The 18,772-nt window shown below is 39.2% G+C and overlaps 1 protein-coding gene across 3 annotated transcripts in view; it reads left to right on the top strand.

The window, feature by feature from the left end:
- The window catches only part of Nyap2 (neuronal tyrosine-phosphorylated phosphoinositide-3-kinase adaptor 2), a 264,186-nt gene that overhangs the window by 102,658 nt on the left and 142,756 nt on the right, over positions 1–18,772 (top strand). For all 3 annotated transcript variants that reach the window (XR_004517534.1, XM_033764661.1, XM_010611770.2), the window contains one exon: positions 13,196–13,494. Coding sequence is in view for 2 of the 3 variants with exons in the window: in XM_033764661.1 (XP_033620552.1) it covers positions 13,196–13,494 (299 nt within the window). In the remaining variant the exon portion in view is untranslated. The remainder of the gene's footprint in view (positions 1–13,195; positions 13,495–18,772) is intronic.

An 18,772-nucleotide genomic window follows, 5' to 3' on the forward strand; every position in this document is an offset into this window, starting at 1 on the left:
AAAAAAAAAAAAAAAAAAAAAGAAAAAGAAAAATCCAGTTTCATTTCTCAGTTTCTCCATATCCTGGCTGTCTGCTCACACATCCTCTTCTCCTCTTCTCTCAGCTTCTCTCCCCATCTGATTCATCTGATGAGGTCTTACTCATGTTCTATGAAAAGCTACTTCCTCTCATGGGATTTCCCAAGGCCTCCAATGTAGCTAGGGCCCCAGGACTTGTTCTTTCACTGCCACTACCTGATGCTTCCTCCAAGAGAAAATCTGACCCACACAGTGCTGACATCACACCGCTCCTTGGTCGGTGATTCCCTGAGGACAGGTACCAACCATTTGACTTTCCTGCCCAACTGAGCAGACACTGAGATGTTTTATAAGCAAATAGTGAGTAAACAAATTAAATTCTCCAACATGGCATTGTTTTATCCTACTTAAAACTGTACTGTGAGAAAGGAAACCAATGAATATAGTACTTTTTAATCTTACATTATTAGCATATACTTGCAATACAAACATTCAACTTGAGGAACTGGTATACACACATATAGCATCTTCATCATGTTTACTCCTCTTCCCTTCACAGTTGTCCCATCTCTCCCCTGTCCTAGATCCCCCTTCCCATCTCCCTAAAGTCCAGGCTTTAACTTAGCCCCATATGACAAGAAGTTCGAGGCCATAACACATGAACAGTCTGTATTTCTAGCTTCTAGTTCTAGATGGAAAGAAAAAAAAAAAAACATGAGCTACATATGGTTAGCTAAACTCATTTCAAAAAATCTTGGCTGGTTCTCAAACTATATTCAAAGCTTATGTCAGTTTTGAAGGCACAAAGAAAATGCGTTTTGCAGAACTTCCCCTTCTTCAGTTGAATTTTTGTAAGAGATCTCCCAAGATGTGAACTTCTATAAAGTGTATTCTCAACTGCTCTGATCATCATGATTTGAGTTATTTTCCATATACCCTCTCTTCCAGGAAGCATGACACTTCAGGACGTTGGGAAATCTTATTTATGCACAAAAATAAGAAGTGCTTTAATTTTAGATGTTTTAAAGGACTACAGATAATAACATATGCTATTCTCCAATGCACTGCTCATGCTAAAGTCAAAGTAAGCCTTTTAAAGATGTTCCATAGAAATTTATTTTGGCTTTCCTCAGCATTATATCTTAGCACTGCCTCCTTAGTAACTCAGAAGTGAATAAGACGAACTTTGAAGAACACACACACACACACACTCCCTGCTCTAACCTCCTCACTTGACTATTATTATGATTAAACATCAAATTAATAGGCAGGGATAATGACCTCAAACTCTTGCCACAAGCAATTTGTGCTAAATAAGGGTATGCTTGTTTTTCAAGCATTGTTCCCTAGTCATCATGAGTCTAAGCTCTAGCTGTCGTAAAAATCTTGAAATTTTGTAGAGTTTCATAGAAAGAGCTATAAAACTCACTCAATAGCTTTGCCTAGCTCTATGTTATGCACAACTGATAATTATTGCAGAAAGAATAAATTATTAATTTTTGTTTCTTTTTTCACTCACCCTCCCATCATTCCTACTTGAATTTGGAAGTATATTGTATGACAATTGCTGTTAAAGCTCACTTACAAAAATAAGCAAAGGACATTTATAGGGATAGGCTATGTTTCTCTTCAGGTTGTTTGAGGGTGAGAATTTGTCATTAAAATGGCTGTTTTACAGGTTAGGACAGAAAGGTAAAAATTGATGTAGAGTTACAGGGCAAGTCAGAAAAGCAGGGGAGATAAATGAATATTTTCTCAACATCTTATCTCGGCCCACTCGGGATGCTACAACAAAATACCTTAGACTCAATGACCTATAAACAATAGAAATTTATTCTACACAGTTCCGGAGGCTGAGGTGTCTCTGCAGATTCAGTGTTTACTGACTCAGGATGTCTACAGAGAGCCTTCTGCTGGGTGTTTACACAGCAGAAGGGGTAGGGGAGACCTCTGGGGATCTCTGACAAGGGCGCTGGTCCCACTGATGAAAGCTCTGCTCGCATGCCTGAAATGCCTTCCAGACAGCCCACCTCCAAATGCCATCAGGTTGGGGGTTAAGTGCCAACATCAATTTTGGGGGCACATGAACTTCAATCTATGGCACTTCTGCTTGTGTCAACCACCTTGCTAGGTGATTTTAAAATGTCTTCTATCATTTTAATATTTTACAGCAGTCATCAAAATTATTTACCCCATTATAAAAATGAGTAATCGAGGGTCACAAAGTGTATGTTTCCTCAATAGAATTAGACAGTTACCAGATGGTTGGTTACACATGTCATTCTTTTGAACATACAAAATGTTGGGTCGAGTTCAAATCTTCTAGCAAGGAGAAGCAAAGTATTTGATGGGGTTTTTTGTTTGTTTGTTTGTTTGTTTTTGTTTGTTGTGGGTTTTTTTTTTGTTTGTTTTTTTGAGACAGGGTCTCACTATGTAGTTGAGACTGACTTGGAACTTACTATGTAGCCCAGGCTTGTCTCGAACTCACTGTGATCCTCCTGCCTCAGCCTCCCGAGTGCTGGGATTACAGGCATGTGCCACCACGCCCGGCAGTATTTGATGTTTAATAACATTAATTTTAAGGGTTAACATCTGGAGCTAAGGGAAATTGAAATTCTTCCCTTAAGGTCTACCCATTATTGTTTAAATTTGTTCTTCTATAGTAGTTCACCCAAACAGTTAATAAAAAAGTGTCTAAAAAATTTCATTTTAACACTTGACCTTAACATCCAAGAAGCATCAATAAGCATTCAGACCCAGGAAATTGATGTCTGAAAAAAGGATCTCAGAGAGTTAAGATATAAGGGGCATAAAAGTGGAAAACAGACATCACAGAGGTTATGAAGTGGTGAAAATGAATGTTTGAGCCAAAGGCCAAAAATACAGAGATTATGGCTTTGATTGAGCAAGTGGATCTCAGGAAAGACATTAAGGGTAATGGTGAGTGAACAATTTAGAAGAAAATATGAATACAGTTTAATTTTACTACAGCCATGTTTCCATATCAAAGTGTGCTGCATGATTAAAAATATGAGGTGAATATACACGGCAGTAAATTATTTCTATTCACAGAGTTAAAATAGAAAAATAGTTCCAAACAATAAGTAGGTAGAATGCATTTATTTCCTGCTCTGTGTCATTCCCAGTCTTTCCCTGATACCTGCTGCCTTTTAGCTAAAAGCTTGTGTTTAGTAATGCTATCTACAGAGCACCATACTGATTCATTTAGGAAATTTTTTAGTACAGATGGTAGGAAAGCAAACTATAATCCTCTCCAATGCAATGGAATTTAGAATGTGACATATCTGAAAAGCCCTTCGATTGACTGGCTGCAGACACAACTACATTTCCATAAGACCTGTTCCCACTAAGCTCCCTTCTTGGTGGTAAAAATAATGAAGTAGATTTGGGCCCCAGTCACTGCAATTTCCATTCAGTGCTTCAGGTTCATTCTAATTAAGCCAACTCAAGGCTTTGGCAACTCTTAAAATTGTCATGGAGACCAGGGTAATCTAGCAACTAATCCCCAGGCCTGAAGACCATGGTGGCTGAGGGGAAGAAAGTCAGTCTTTTCATAGCAATCTCCATTGCCAGAAGGAAGAATGAGTTCCTGAGAAGCACACACACACACAAAAAAAAAAAAAAAAAAAAAAAAAAAGGGATAAGTCCACAAAATTCTCTAAGTTCTCTATCTGTAAATCTTCAAAGTGAATTTACTTTTTCATTTTTCCTTATAAAACAAATACGTGCTAGTGACCATGGCGGTGAGCAGGAAGACAGATGTGCTCTTCCAAAGGTGGAAGGTGCCCATTAAAACCGACTGTGGCTTTGGTGTATACATCTGAAGAATGGTATGCCGAGTCCCATCTACATGAAATACAGGCAGGTGTCATTAACTGCCCTTTCCCTTCAAAGTCTGACTTTGGGACGTTGCATAATTCCAGGTCAAGTTGTAAAAGTTGCAACACACTACTCTCTTGGCTCTTTCTAAGCCCAGTTTTCCTAAGAACAGACCAGTTTAGCTGGATGTTATAATTAGAAGAAAACAGGGTTCTGGAACAGGTGTCCCTCTGACGGGGGTTTCAGGAAAGATTCTCAGTGGGCAAGCAGGGTCAGTATTTGGCCTGTGTATCTGAAGAGAAGACTATAAGATGGTGGTATCAAATACGGATTTTCTTACTCATGCTTTTAGATAGCAAATTCAAAGTGCTGATTTCTTTGTACTTATTCATGGTGAAATGCCTAATATTTAAGTTGCAAATGTATAACACTGGTCAAATTGAGCACAGGCAAATTTCATTCGATTTGAGAGCTGTAACTTCTATTTACATTTCAAATGTTCTCCATTTACTTTACATTTGAAATTATCTCTAAGACCATATCAATACATCTTCTTGAAAAATCAACAGGAAAAAAAATCTAGTGGTTAGGATTTCACAAAGGTAGAAATGTAATTGGAGATGTTTTTTTTGTTTTAAGCTCAACTCTACAGAATCACTATGGAAGTAAATAATCAAGCCAGTATAGTCTGACACATCCCTTCAGTTTGTCTCCCATCTATTGAGAAAAAGAGAGAGAGAGAGAGAGAGAGAGAGAGAGAGAGAGAGAGAGAGATGGAGGGAGGAAGACTGGGATTCTACTTTTTCCAGTGGTTCCTAAAGACAACTCTACTAAAAATATTGGCATGTTTCCTTCAAAATCGAATGAAGAAGCAACACCACTTGTTTTTAAATATGACTGATCATCACCCTTCTCAGAGGTTTCTTTGTTTTTGTTTAGTTATTTTTTTCTGAAAAGAAGTTGATAGAAGTAGACACACAACAGTAATACTGATCTGTTTTCAAGTGAACATGACAAGCGACATGCTATTGATTATCAATTTCAGAGGACTTTCAAAATTCTTGTCTTGTATCTCTTTAATTTAAATCCTTGTGTCTGAGTTCTTCGAAAAAGTGAAGCAAATATCTAAGAAAGTTAACAGGAAGGTTTATTTGTCTAGATTGTATCAACACATTGAGCTAAATATATGCCATTGTTCCGGGTTCTTACATTTTTAAGGATATGGGGTACCATATGGCAAGGTTTATAGACATGGAAAATATAAGGAATGATTCTACAAACAAAGTCACAAGACTGAAAAGTAGAAATTTTAAAGTAAATCAAACTGGAACAATACAATTATTTAGTAGCTAAGTAGATGGAACCCAGGGATTCAGTTGCTAATGTTATTTAACTGCTAAGTAATAGATCTAGGCATCCAACCCAGAGTATGTATGTATAGGCATATCTGTTAGCCAATAATTTATATGAAGAAGTTTACAAACACTTTATCAATTAGTTCTGAAAAAATATGACCCAGTCCCTTGATTTAAGCAATACTTTATTTTCCATGTTTTTGTAATAGAAAACTAACCAGCAGGCGATATGATTTTGGAGCATTACTTTCATTGTGTGAGAAAAAGCATACTTGTTTAAATTCAGGATTATGAAACTTGTTTTTATTTTTATAACATGAGATGTGTCAGGCTTAATCTATCTGGAGTGCTAGTCTTTTTGCAAAGATTGCTTTCTTCAGCCCACATAACTTTTAATTCAAGCCAACTTGCCTATAGTAAAGTTGTTTTCTTATTCCCTATGCAACATCTACGTGTTGAATTTGCAGCAGGAGAATTACCTGTTTTCATAGCATTTCTTCTTTCTGGGGACTTGAGTATGTTTTTAGGCTTTGTTTTCTTTCTTCTAAGGTTTCTGATGTCATTGGCTTTACGTTTGTTTCCAAGTATGTCAGTTCAGGTCCCCAAGAAAGCAGAAACCAAATTGAGATGAAGACATAAGAGATTTACTAAGGGGGATGCCTATGAAGGAAAAGAAGGAAGAAGCAGGAATGGGTCAGACAAGCCTCTGGTCTCAGTGCAGGTCTAGCACCTGTGAAAGGAGAGGAAGAAACAAAAGTGCTTGAAAAGAAAGAGCTTCAGACTGTGGTATAGCAATGGGAAGGTCTCTACCAGCTTGTTATGAGAATCCAGACACAGGGAGTGCCCCTCATTGCATAGAAGTAGCAGGTCTACAGCCTCATCCATTGGCTAGGAACTTTCTAGGGATAACACAGGTTTTGTTTTTTGTTTTTTGTTTTGGTACCATGGATGAACTCAGGTCCTTGTGCTTAGAGGGCAGGCTGTAGAATCACTGAGCTAAATCCCTGACCCTAACACAGGTCTTGATCAAAAGTCTTGAAGATTGTAGCTGGCTGCTCTGAGCTAACTGCTATCCAGAGAATGCTCTCCCTCAGGGGAGAATGGAGCTACACAGCTCCCTGGTTACCACAGCTCAGCCTTGGAAGCAGCTGGAGTCTTACTGTGGCCCTGGGGACAAGCTGTTTCTTGGATCCCATCTGATTTTTCCTGAGGGAAACTCACAAGGGCACAGTTACAGTGACAAGCTGTGGCCCTCATCATAGCAGTTTATTTGGGGCTGCAACTGATACGCAACATTTCTTTCTGCTACAGTTTTAAATTAACCTCATCTTCATCAACGCCACTGCTCACTGCAGTAGCTTACTTGGTAGGAGGATTAATTCCTCTTTTGTAAGAATTTGGAACCCCTGGTAATCACAGCCTTCCTGAGCCAAGGTTGCTGTATACAATCTTTCAATGCCACAAGAAAGAAAGTATTAGGAGGTACCCAAGAGAAATGCATTGGGTCCACACATGTTTCTCTGCTTGGTAAAAGTAGCCGGAACTCTTCCTGCTGATCAGAATCAATGGTCTCTTCCACCACAGTGCCTCTTCTCATCTGATGTTCTCTGTACAAATGGGGTTTCAAAATTTCTCAGAGGCAGCTCTGTATTGCTGTTCAATTTCCATGTCTTCTAGATTCTGGAAGAAGAACTGGCATCTTTATTCCTGTTGAGTACAGAATTTTAAGGATGGTTTCTCTGCTGATTTTCTGAGGCTACACCACGGACTGGGTGATTTGTAAGCAATGGACTTTTATTTGACATCCTGTAACAGAAGCTGGGAAGTCACATACCAAATGGCTGCATTTGGTGAAATTTGCCTCATCAGAACATGGTGCAAGGTATCTAAGACATGAGAAAGCAAGAGACTGAGCTCACAGCCTCAAACCTTTTAATAATCAATACCAATCTGTTCACAAGGATGGAGCCCTCTTGCCCTAGGCACTATACATTAGGCCCATATGTCCCAAAAGTGTCTCACTGGGGATTAAGTTTCCAACATATACATTTGAGGGATACATTCAAACCATGGCAGATCACAAACACAAATTTCCCTAGTAGGTCATTGGCTGTCTTGTCAAATATCTTCATTCTTTATGGCAACTGCTCTCTTGAAGAGAGATCTTAGTCATAGATCATCACAGAAGTCACATCAGCAAAAGCAGCATGTGTACCAACATATTATCAGATATCCCACAATACTTTCTTGTTGGGGAATCATATATCCTATCCATTGACCTCAAGCTTGCTTATATGACTGGTTTTAGATAGTAGAATGCAGATGAAAGATTTCACACCCATACCTTATGAGACATTGTGTAGTTCAGTGTGTTTTTCTTTCCATATCAAGTCAATAACATATCCCAAGAGAGGCCTATTATAGTTTATATGTAGATGTCCCCCAAAGCCTCCTTTTTGCACAAGTGGAGATTTACAGAGGTGATTGGACCATGGAAAGATGATAATCAAAACCACTACTGAGTTTATAGCTGAGTTTGTTGTTAGGAGGTGGGATTTGCTCAAAAAACGTTAGTCACTGGGGGTGTGGCCTGGAAGGGTATATATCTTTCCTGCTTTTCCTTTCGATCTACCTCTGCTTCCTGTCTTCCATTCCATAAGCAACTTTTCTCTGCCATGTCCCTGTTCAAGTTTCCCTGTTCAGAGCCACCTGACTATGGACTGAAATCTCTACAAACTGTGAGCCAAAATACACTTTTCTTTCTTTTATTTGTGGGCATCAAGTATTGTGTCTCAGTGATAAGAAAGTAGCTATGACAGATTTTGGCACCAGAGAAATGAGGACATTGCAATGAGGCTGTCTGACCATATGTTTTAGATGCCTTTGGAACTGGTTTCAGTGAGGATTTCGGAAATATCTGGAGATGGCTGGAGAACCAGTTCCACAATGCTATAAGCCGAATCAAATGAGCGATTCTAGTGGGAGCTCAGAAGACCAGAACGCTGACAGAAATGCAGACAGAAAAGACCAGCATCAGGAGGTTTCTGTTAGGAACAAGAACTGCATTGGTAATTGGGTTCCAGGTCATATGTGTTATGCTCTGGCAGAAATTTTGTCTACATTCTGCTCTTGTCCTGAGACTTTGTGGGAGACTGAGATTAATAGCAGTGGGCTAATTAATCTGACAGAGGAAATTTCAAGGCAGCCAAACATTCAGGCTGTGGCTTGGGTACTGTTATATGCATTTAGCAATGTCTACGTTGAAAATCAAGAGCTAAGGGCTGAGCTGAAAGACTTAAAAAGTTTTGAGGTTGGCCAGAAAATAGGCTGGGGTAAAGTTGGAGCCTGCAAAAGTGGAGCAGAAGAGAGCCTGGTTACTACAAAGGATAGCAATGAAACAAAGCTGAGCACCTTGCAACAGGGCAATAAAAATGATGGCTTGAAGGCATTACAGAAACCAGCAGGACCCCACTGTTCAGAGGCTCAACATTACAAAAGTGAAAGGCCTTTTTTTGAGAAGATAGCCCCAGGAAACCCTGCTGGAGAAGGAGAATGGCAGCCTAGAGCCTTTATTCCTCAAGATTTAATTTTCAGTGCTCAGTCACCCAGGCTCTCAGAGGTCAATGCAGCGATGATGCAAAGAGGCCTGGCTACTGTTCAAGCTGGCAGCAGACTTTGGTATCATCCATGTGGTGCTGGTTTTACAGACTTGCAGAATGCAAGAATCATGGGGTCAGAGGAGCTTCCACCCAGATTTCAAACGAAGAACTGGGAGGCCAGGCAGTACGGCCCTGAGAGGGCAGTGCATGAAGCTGTGAGTGTGAGGCCCACAGTGCTGTGGAGACCCCAGAAAGTTGAAGAAACCAGGAACGTGGGACATCTGAGGAAAGCCACAAGCAGTGAACAAAGCCAGTTCAACGGAGAAACTATGAAGGTTACAACCACTGGCAATGCCGCCAACCACGGCTTTGGGAGTTCACATGTTGCAACAGTTTGCCCCAGGTGCTACACATGGAGCTACAGGAATTAATGTTTGCTGGGTTTCAGTCTTGCTTTGCTTTCATTGGTTTCTATTCCCTTATTTTCCCATTTTGAATGGAAATGTTTGACCTATGCCATTGTATGTTGTCAGTGTGTAACTTTTTGATTTTTTATAGGGGCTCCCAGCTAAGAGTCTGCCTTGTGTCTCAGAGGAAGCTTTGTACTTGAACTTTTCAGCAACCCGAGGCTGTTGAGACTAACAATTCTTAGAGATGGATGAATGCATTTTGCATAAATGGATATCCTGAGTCTTTTAGGGGCTGGAGTAGAATGTTATGGATTGTATCTAGATGCCCCCGCAAAAGCCTTGTTCACTCACAGGTGGGGCTTTTAGCAGGTGATTGGACACATGACAATCATTAGTGGATCAGTCCTCTAGTGACTGTATAACTGAGTTGCTGTTAGGAGGTGGGATCTGGTAAGAAGGCATGGGTCACTAGGGGGTGTGGGCTGGAAGGGTTTATCTCTTCCCTGTTCTTCCCTTCACTCTGTCTCTGCCTCCTGCCTGCCATTCTATAAAGAACCCACAGCTGCACCTGGCTGCTCTGTAGCGTCCTGCCTTGGAGCCATCTAACTACTGAAACCTCTGCATACTATGAACCACCCTAACCCTCTCCTCCTTTAAGGTGTGCCTCAGTGATGAGAAAGTAGCTAAGACAAGGCTACAGGGTAGAATGAAAGTAGCATGGGGAGCAGTGTCACAGCTCACGAACAGCTAGTCCCAGTGACACAAACAGGAAGACTGTGTTGTAAACCATAGGGATTGGAGATTGTTTGTTACTGTAGGCTAACCCAAAAAGATCTGACCAGTGTGTCACACATTTCCTTATCTCTGGCATTTCCTTTGGTACTTATACCTTCTGACTATTTCTAACAGATGCTGGTGAGTGATGGGTATCATTCTTAATATTTCAGGGGGTTTCTGGCCTGACTATATCAGAAAAAGGGTTGTAGTTTTAAAAACACAAACTCATTGACTACAATCAGGGAAGTTCTGATTCTATAGATAAGACTCAGTTGTTGCTCTCACTACAGAGGCCAGGAATCTGCATATTTAGAAATTTCACAGGTGTTTTAGCAAATTCAGAAATTGGTTATGGGCTTTAGTTTGCTTTGGACGAATCATCTTTCTCCACCTTCTGAACCTGCATTGCCATCACCTTTATAGCCTTGACCTGAACATTTGTGTGGTGTACTCCATCTTGGCTCCATTGTTTTGTCTTGTATTTACAACCTAACCAAACGAGACTTGTAATCTGTGACTGCAGTTGTTCCATTTTGTAATGGCTGAATGTGTGGCCCAAAGCAAACATTGAATTTTTCTAGGAAGAAGTGTGTGTGTGTGTGTGTGTGTGTGTGTGTGTAAAAGCACATTTATGAACAGAAACAGGTAAATGGTTTCACGCTGATAAAGAGATAATTCTGAAACAATGCTGAAAGAGCTAATTATCTGTCTGGGAAAAGGTACAGGCCCTATTTAGGTCAAAAGTAACAGGGAAATTGCAGATACAATTATTTCTTTTAACTCTCTCATAAGTGCCCCTGTGCATTAACACACACATAAATCTCCTCAGCAGGCTGTTAGTGAGAATGGGATGATTGTCCAAATAAATCCTTAAAACAGCTTTTGTTCAGTCATACAACAACAAAAAAAATAAGGAAAAGATATGAGGATGAAAAATAATCTAAGGCAAAATCAGATAAAATCAAATACCTTATTTTTTGGTGTGTATGGGGATCGAACTCAGGACCTTGCACTTGCAAGGCAGGGAACAGCACCACTGAGGTAAATCTCTGACCCTAAATACCTCATTTCCTGTGATGAGATCCTGGCCACAGTCATCACAAATGTATAAAGCTTCCCATACCGTGAAGACTGCCCTCCCTTCCCCACCCTGTTCTCCTGTAAGTTCTTAATGAGTTTCTACTAAGCCACTCTGAGTAAGCTTCTCATTTATGTTCTGATTGATGTTTCTGAAATAAACCCAGAAAGTAATAGGTATCGAAACACCGCCCAGAGTTAGAATGCCGGCTGTGTGGTGTGACCACTTTCCCTTAGCCATCACTTCGATGTCCTTCCTGCTGGTGGGCATTTATGGTTCTGTCAGAGCACTGAACATGCAGCCACCCTCATTGCAAAGGTGGTGCACTTAGTGTCTGAACAACAACTGAAAATATTCAGGAAGAAGGTGATATATCTTTTTTAATCCATGGTACTTTATCATTGGAATTGAATGGCTCAGTCAGAGACTTATGGTTGGTGGGTTTCTTTCTGGCTTTATCCAGAATGGACATATAATTGTCCTGAGTTCCCAGCTTATTCCCCATTTTTGTTCCTCCTGAGATGTTCAACTTGTGACAAAGGTCACAATGATATGAAAGATAAAATAAAGCAAATTACAATTCTCGCCTTGAATTTCATCACATTATGAAGGCATGACCAGCCAAAATTAAGGTTAATAAATACCTAGATAAACATGTAGAAATGTAGACTCAGCAAACTTCCAAAACTCATTTGCTCAAAGATACTTTCTACTGTTCATATATAAAAAAAACCTAAGAAAGTCAGCTAAATACCTTGTGGTGATATTTTTTTTCATTTTCTCATGAACTCCGTAGATATAGAAAACTCTAGAGAAATCTCCCTTCTAAATTTCCATGTTCATACTTAAGGCCTTTTCTTCACAAAAGTATAGTTATTACTTAATAGCACTGAGAGAGGTCCAAGAACAATTTCTCATATGACTACTTGAATTTCAAAGGGAGGTATTTCTATTTTAAATGTCTGTTCAAACTTCCTATGTTAAACTTAACAACCTTAAGTTTGGAAACTTTGTAGATCATAAATACTTCAGATCAGCTGTCTCTGAGGCGTACCTTTTTACTAAACGTTGTTACGTATTTTATTGTAGGACTCCTGCTTGTTCAGAATTTGCCCCTTTGGTAGTAAATACATCTCTATTGCAACTGAAAGTTTCTGGAGAACAGAAAGGTTGATAATTCTTTCACCACCAGTTTAAAAAATATATTTCTCTTCCTTATTCTTTCTTTTCCCATTTCCCCTTCATTGCCTTATCTCCTTCTTTCTTTCCTTTTCTCCTTTTTTCCTTTCTTCCTTCCTTTTCCCCCATCTCCTCTCCTTTCCTTCTCTCTGACTTTGCCTCTGTCTCTTTAATTTTATTATCATTTTGTTTCTTGGCTATACTGTGAATGCAACCAGGGCCTTTGCACTGAGATACGTAACCAGCCTTTCTCTTGTTTTTTCTTTTAAGACAGGGTCTCACCAAATTACTGAACTGCTCAGGCTGGGCTTCAGTTCACAATCCTGCCTTAGAAGGATTACAGGAGCACAGCACATACCTTGTTTGTGTTTTTCTCTTTCTCTCTTTCTTTATGGTGTTCGGAAACTCGGTGGTTTTCCACAAACAATACCTGTGGTATTTAATTTCCCCAATATAATAAGCAGATAAATTAAAGATGATTTGATGAAGTGGGGAAGAGTCTAATTTCCAGACACTTAGACTCAGTCACATATCAGAATTATTCTAGGAATCATTGTCTCTGAGTCCTTGTTTATTGTTTACGCTACTAATGTTGTTTGCCTCAAGTTAAAAAAAAAATGGGATTGAAGATAAAGTGTGTTGTGAAGAATCTTCCCCCCTTTTGGATTTTCAGTACATCTGGATCTCAAGATAGCTGGAAATACCAAGATTTCTAATGATAAATTGTATTTGCTTTACTTTCATACTTGAACACAAAAGGACAGAATGTTTTCATGCTACTTAAAATTGTTGTAAGAGCCAGCCCTTTGTAAAACAAATCTTTCTTCAGCCCAAAGTTAAAATTCGCCAATTCACCTGGGACACACAGGCTTGTGCCTATGCTTTCGTGTATATAGGCTGGTTTTGTCTTCACGGATTTTGGTTTGCTTTCCTTTACAGCATAGGTGGAGAAGTAGGACGAGGCCAGGACGCGAGCTACGTGGGCAAGCATTTCCGCATGGGATTCATGACGATGCCCGCACCTCAGGACAGGCTTCCCCATCCCTGCTCCACAGGATTCACGGTGAGGTCCCAGTCCCTGCACTCCGTCGGGGGCACCGAGGATGACACCAGCTGCTCCCGGAGACAGCCACCACCCAAGCCCAAGCGTGACCCCAACACCAAGCTGAGCACCTCCTCGGAGACGGTCAACAGTAGCACAGCCAGTAAGGGCGGGAAGCCCCTGGAGAGGACCGAAGGTAACGCTCATTTGCCCCTCCACACCCGGGAGTCTGAGGCAGCACCGCGGGTCACCACACTAACCACCTATGCCTTCCTCACAGGGCTACATAATCCTGCCTCCCTCACCCTGAAGTCCCAGAAAAGAAATACCAAGGGGGAAAGTTGTTTATTGATGTGTTTTCAAATGACTCCCAGAAGCACCCAGAAGGATGTACTTAATTTATATAATAAGAAAGAGAAGGCAATATGTGAGTTTTTTTAAACCCCCTTTAAGCTCTGAATCATTTGAAAACTATTTTGCCCAGAAATATTTCTAGAATTTATAGTTTCTTGCTTTTATTGATATGATTTGCAAAATTTGCAGAAGCATTATGTAATTATTGGGGGGAATGTTTGAATGCAGAGATTTATAAAAAATAATCCTGTGATCATATCTTTTAGAAATGATACTTTCAACATTGTTTCTTTCCAGTGAATATAAGTGGATGCATGTGTGTATACTATATATTTCGATCTCCACTTTCTATCTCCCATTTCTGGCTTTACCTTGGCTTTGAAATGCACAAATCAAGAATATTCCATTTTCCTCACTAATCGCTGAATATAAGTACATAAATTAGGTGCACATAATCCTAGCCTCATCCATTCTTTATCCTTTAACTGAATCAGTAAGATCACAGCTTTCCCTGTGAGGTACTTGATGGGAGAATAATCTTAAGTGGGCTTTGATACAAGCTATCTTAGTCAGTTCAGGTTGCTATAACAAATTGCTTTAGACTGGGTAGTTTGTAATGAGCAGCAATTTATTTCTTAGAGTTCAGAAGGCTGAACAATCAAGGAGCCAGAATGATCTTCTGGTTAGTGTTCTCTTCCAGGTTGCAGGTCACTGATTTCTTGTACTCCCAAGTTCCCACCTCTAAATACCATCATGTATTTTATTTCAACATTTTAATTTTAATGGTCACAAGTGTTCACTTCATGGTGTGAGGTTGTCCAGGTTTTTCCATATATTGTAATAAATACCTCCATGTTCCCAATACTGCCAGTAGCCAGTTTGCCAAACAGTTGCACCAGGTCCCAAGTCTCTCCCACCTTGCCCCGTGCTGGCTTTCTCCACAGCGGGCTTCCATGAGCCCTCACGGTACCCAGTTTCTGTGCAGGATTGCAGCAGAGAGTGGAGACTACAAGGTCCTCTCCTCAGCTGGGTAGAACTCTTTACCACTAGGGCTCCTGGCTCCTCGTGAAATCTCCCTCACCTTCTGGCCTTACTCTTTCCACACAAACTCAAATTTAGTCCACTTGGTACACGCCACCCCTTCCTTTACCCTCAACTTTCTTTCTTTCTTCTAGTGGCCCAGTCCCTTTAGCCAGACCACAGTAGTTTCAGTGCATTACTGAACAACATGAATAAATGTCTTGTGATGAAGCTAATTCATCAGTTCTACAAGGACAAACCTTAGTTTTTGCTACTATGTACATGCAAAACTGCATCATACACACATATATATAATTTATGTGTGAGGGAACACATGAATAACTTCCGAGTGTATGTTTATTTGAAAATTTGAAATCATAGTGCATACTTTCCTGTTTTTTACATTCACTTATTTTATGTTGACTATTTTTAGTGGCATGTAATTTGTCAAGAAACACCATTTTTACAGAGGGAAGTATACATGAGAGTAGTTTATCACCTTATTGACGATACAGTGGTTACAGTTCATGTAACTCCAAGGAAGATCATGATGGTTAACATTTATGCATATTCATGTGTCTGTCTCTATATATTTTGGGGTGAGGTTATTAGAAATAGGATTTTTCCCTATAAGTCAGTTTTGTCAGTATATTCTTCAACTTGTAACAATGTAACATCAAACACATCAACATACCCATGCTTTTACAAGCAACATAGATATTTAGTTTACTTACTAATATAACAAAGGCCCCAGAGACATGAATGTTGTAAATTTTGAACACTGTTCCTCCAAGTGGCTAGTTCCTGAAGGCCATATTTTTTCTCAGGATCCTTCACCACTCAAGGATCAAGGTTTCCCAACACCTAGCTACCTGGCAGTGCCCAGAGAGCAGTTATATAGTCTTCATTTCATCTGAAGGCACAAGAGGAGAAACTGACTTAGTTACAGTAACACAGATGTAATTTAAACTTGGAAAAGTACTCAATGCACAGTGAGCCCCATGGAACAGTAGGTGCAAGTCACATATTTTCCCCCCAAAAGAAGCTCTCAGGACCACCTGGGAAGCCCTCCACTGGCACTGTGGTGGCTATGGAGAGTCTTGAGTAGACTGGGTGAGTTACCAGATGCCTGTGCAGGAATGGTAGACTTTGGTAGAAAAGTGCTTTGATTTTCTATGCAAATTTTGCTTTCTCCTCAGAACTCTTAAGAGTAAAAGCAGTTGCAAAACTAGCTATGGTCAAATCTCTTCTAACATTGTATGACCTCAATAATAACAGGATAGAATCAGGGCTCAGTCCACACATGGGAAAATCTTGAATCCAAATGTGCGCATGCATGCGCATGTGTGCGTGTGTGTGTGTATACCTGAAGCCAAAATTATATAAATATGTAGATTGCTCTTTTTTGAATTCTCAGTTCTTCATAATTACCAGCTAACTGGAGTTCATTATAGAACATATGTTTTCTTTACAATTTTCTAAGCTATCAACATTATAACACAGATAAAAAGTGACTTTTGTAAACCTTAGCTGCCTTTTCTTTTTGAATGAAATGTCAGCAAAATCAAAATATTGATTCAGTAGCATTAGAATGGTTTCCATGGTAACCAGATTCTATTTAAGCAGAGGATTATTACTTCCCTGTAGATGAAAGGAAAAAAAAAAACTGGACACACAGCAAAATGACTTTTCAGAATAAAAGAAAGAAAGAAAGAAAGGAAGGAAGGAAGGAAGGAAGGAAGGAAGGAAGGAAGGAAGAAAGAAAGTTGAATGCAAACAAAATATCACATACCCAGTAAAATTCTAGTGTTTAAAAATTATAATGCTACCAAGTTAAAATATAGATTAAGTGCTCTATTTTAGGAGGTTCTAGAATAGTAACAACTTGAAAAAGTTTATATAGTGGAGAATATAAATTAGCACTCAATATACTATAAATATTTTAATTAGCCTTTATGGCCTTAGTGTGTTACTCATTTCTTTTGAGAAAAGATTAAGTGAGATGAAAGGCGTTAACTAGAAAGAATAACAAGCCCAATAAGCCATGTGAGCTAGCAGTATCTTGTATGTGACCCAGCAAAAGTAGCTGTACAGTTCCCCATCAGTTATCCCCAGTTCCTGGATCAATACATACTCCAGTCCACAGGAACTGCATTGATAGAGATGCTATGCCCTGTGTGCAAAGGGGCTGGACTTAGAGTCAAGAGGCAAACATTTGCTGCGGGCAAGTGACTCAGTGAGATGGAATTGATAGTGACCCACCTTCCTCATACTCTTATGTCAGTCCAGTGGGCTAATTCCGGTGAGGTGCATACTAAAAAGGAAGTGCTGTACAAATGGAAGTCGGTACAATGTGTAACGTGTAATTACCATCTATTAATATTCCTGAATGAAATGAAGTCCTGGTTTGGTGCCACACATATATTGAAAACAAATAGGAAAGGAAAAGAAAAGACAAATTTGCCCATCTTAAATATGTGAGTCTTAAAATCTTAACACAGGGATATCACCAACAGCATGCAAAATAAGAAGTGCTGGCAAGGATGTGGAGGAAGGAAAATCCTTGCACACTGTTGGCAGATAATGTATGCAGCAAAAAAGCATGAGACTGCCCCAAAATAATTAAAAACAGTGCTTCCATATGATCTAGCAATCCCACTAGTACTTATATACTCAAAGGAAATAATTCCAGCATGTTAGAGAGGTACGTACACATTATGTTTGTGGCAGCGCTGTCCACAATAGCTGAGATATGAAATAAAACCATTGTCCATCGACTGATGAACGGAGAAAGGAAATGTGACATATGCACAATGGGAAATTTTCAGTAAGCTCAAGAGATCTATTGTAAAACACAGTAACTACACTTAATAAGTATGTGTTGTATTCTTAAAATCATTGAGAGATTAAAATCTCAAAAATGAGTGTGAGGTTATATATATAAATTACCTCAATTTAGCTATTACACAATGTATTCATATTTCAAATGATCATGGTAAGTATGGTACACACAATGTTTTATAACTAAAAGTTAATAAATGAGAAAAATGGCAAAACACCCAAATTTTACACAATGACACAAACAGGAAAAAGTTATTCTACGGGTAATCTTTTCATAAGATATTGACATTAATAGTTCTCAGTTATAGTAAAATTTTAATAGTATTAGGAAATTTTATACTATTTAGGATGAGGAAGAAAATATATTTTTATTAAATTCAAGAAACTATACCTTAGAGAGTTTTAAAAACCATAAAATTTTAAATTTCCATTTGTTATAAACTCTGCATTCAAGTCATTTTTAGTGCTTATTTTATATTGAGAGATCCTGTTTACTTACAAAACAATAAGGACATATTTTTGAACCAGGATATAGTCTTCCTGATTTCTGACTTTCACTTTAGAAATGCTTAGTGGAGCCCTATCTTTTGGATCAAGAACCAGAATTCATGCTGGACTATTTAGAATTGAGGCAGTCTTTAAAAACTGAGAACATGTCTTTGAACCAGAATACCTGGACTATCTATCTTGAACTTGGGCCTCAGGGGTGAACAGAACGAAAATGATCCTTTCCTTCATGTTTCTTACAATACATTTTGCTTCTCTACCTCAGCGGGTTTACTTTATCAAGATCACAGAACAAGTGGTGATTTCAAGGAATGATTTCCAGAAACCCCAATATCTAGCATATAGCCATAAGGGTCTCTTCTGTGTAATTAGTTGTTAAGCTAGGGAAGAAATAGTTCCTTACAAAGATTATTCTTTGCTCCTCAGCTGTTTGGTATTGGCAATTTAGAGGTGCCTGAATCTGGTCCCCTACCAGTGTAAAGTTTCAAAACTACCAAGGGACAGTGGAGAAAGAAGAGTAGAAGTAAACTGAGTACATTTATTGTCTTGGGGACCTGATGGATTCCCCAGGTCAGAATTCCAATTTGGAAACCCAGAGACCTGGTACTGGTAATGGACAGTGAGAGACCCAGCTTTACTTCTCCATTACCAGCTCTGATATGGAGGGCACGTTATATTTTTCTTTTCTACTGGCATATGTTGTAGTACATAATATTTACATTCATTTGGGAATCATGATTATATATATATAT

Source organism: Fukomys damarensis, unplaced genomic scaffold (assembly GCF_012274545.1).
Source record: "Fukomys damarensis isolate Sample0158 unplaced genomic scaffold, DMR_v1.0_HiC HiC_scaffold_16, whole genome shotgun sequence".
Lineage (NCBI taxonomy): Eukaryota > Metazoa > Chordata > Mammalia > Rodentia > Bathyergidae > Fukomys > Fukomys damarensis.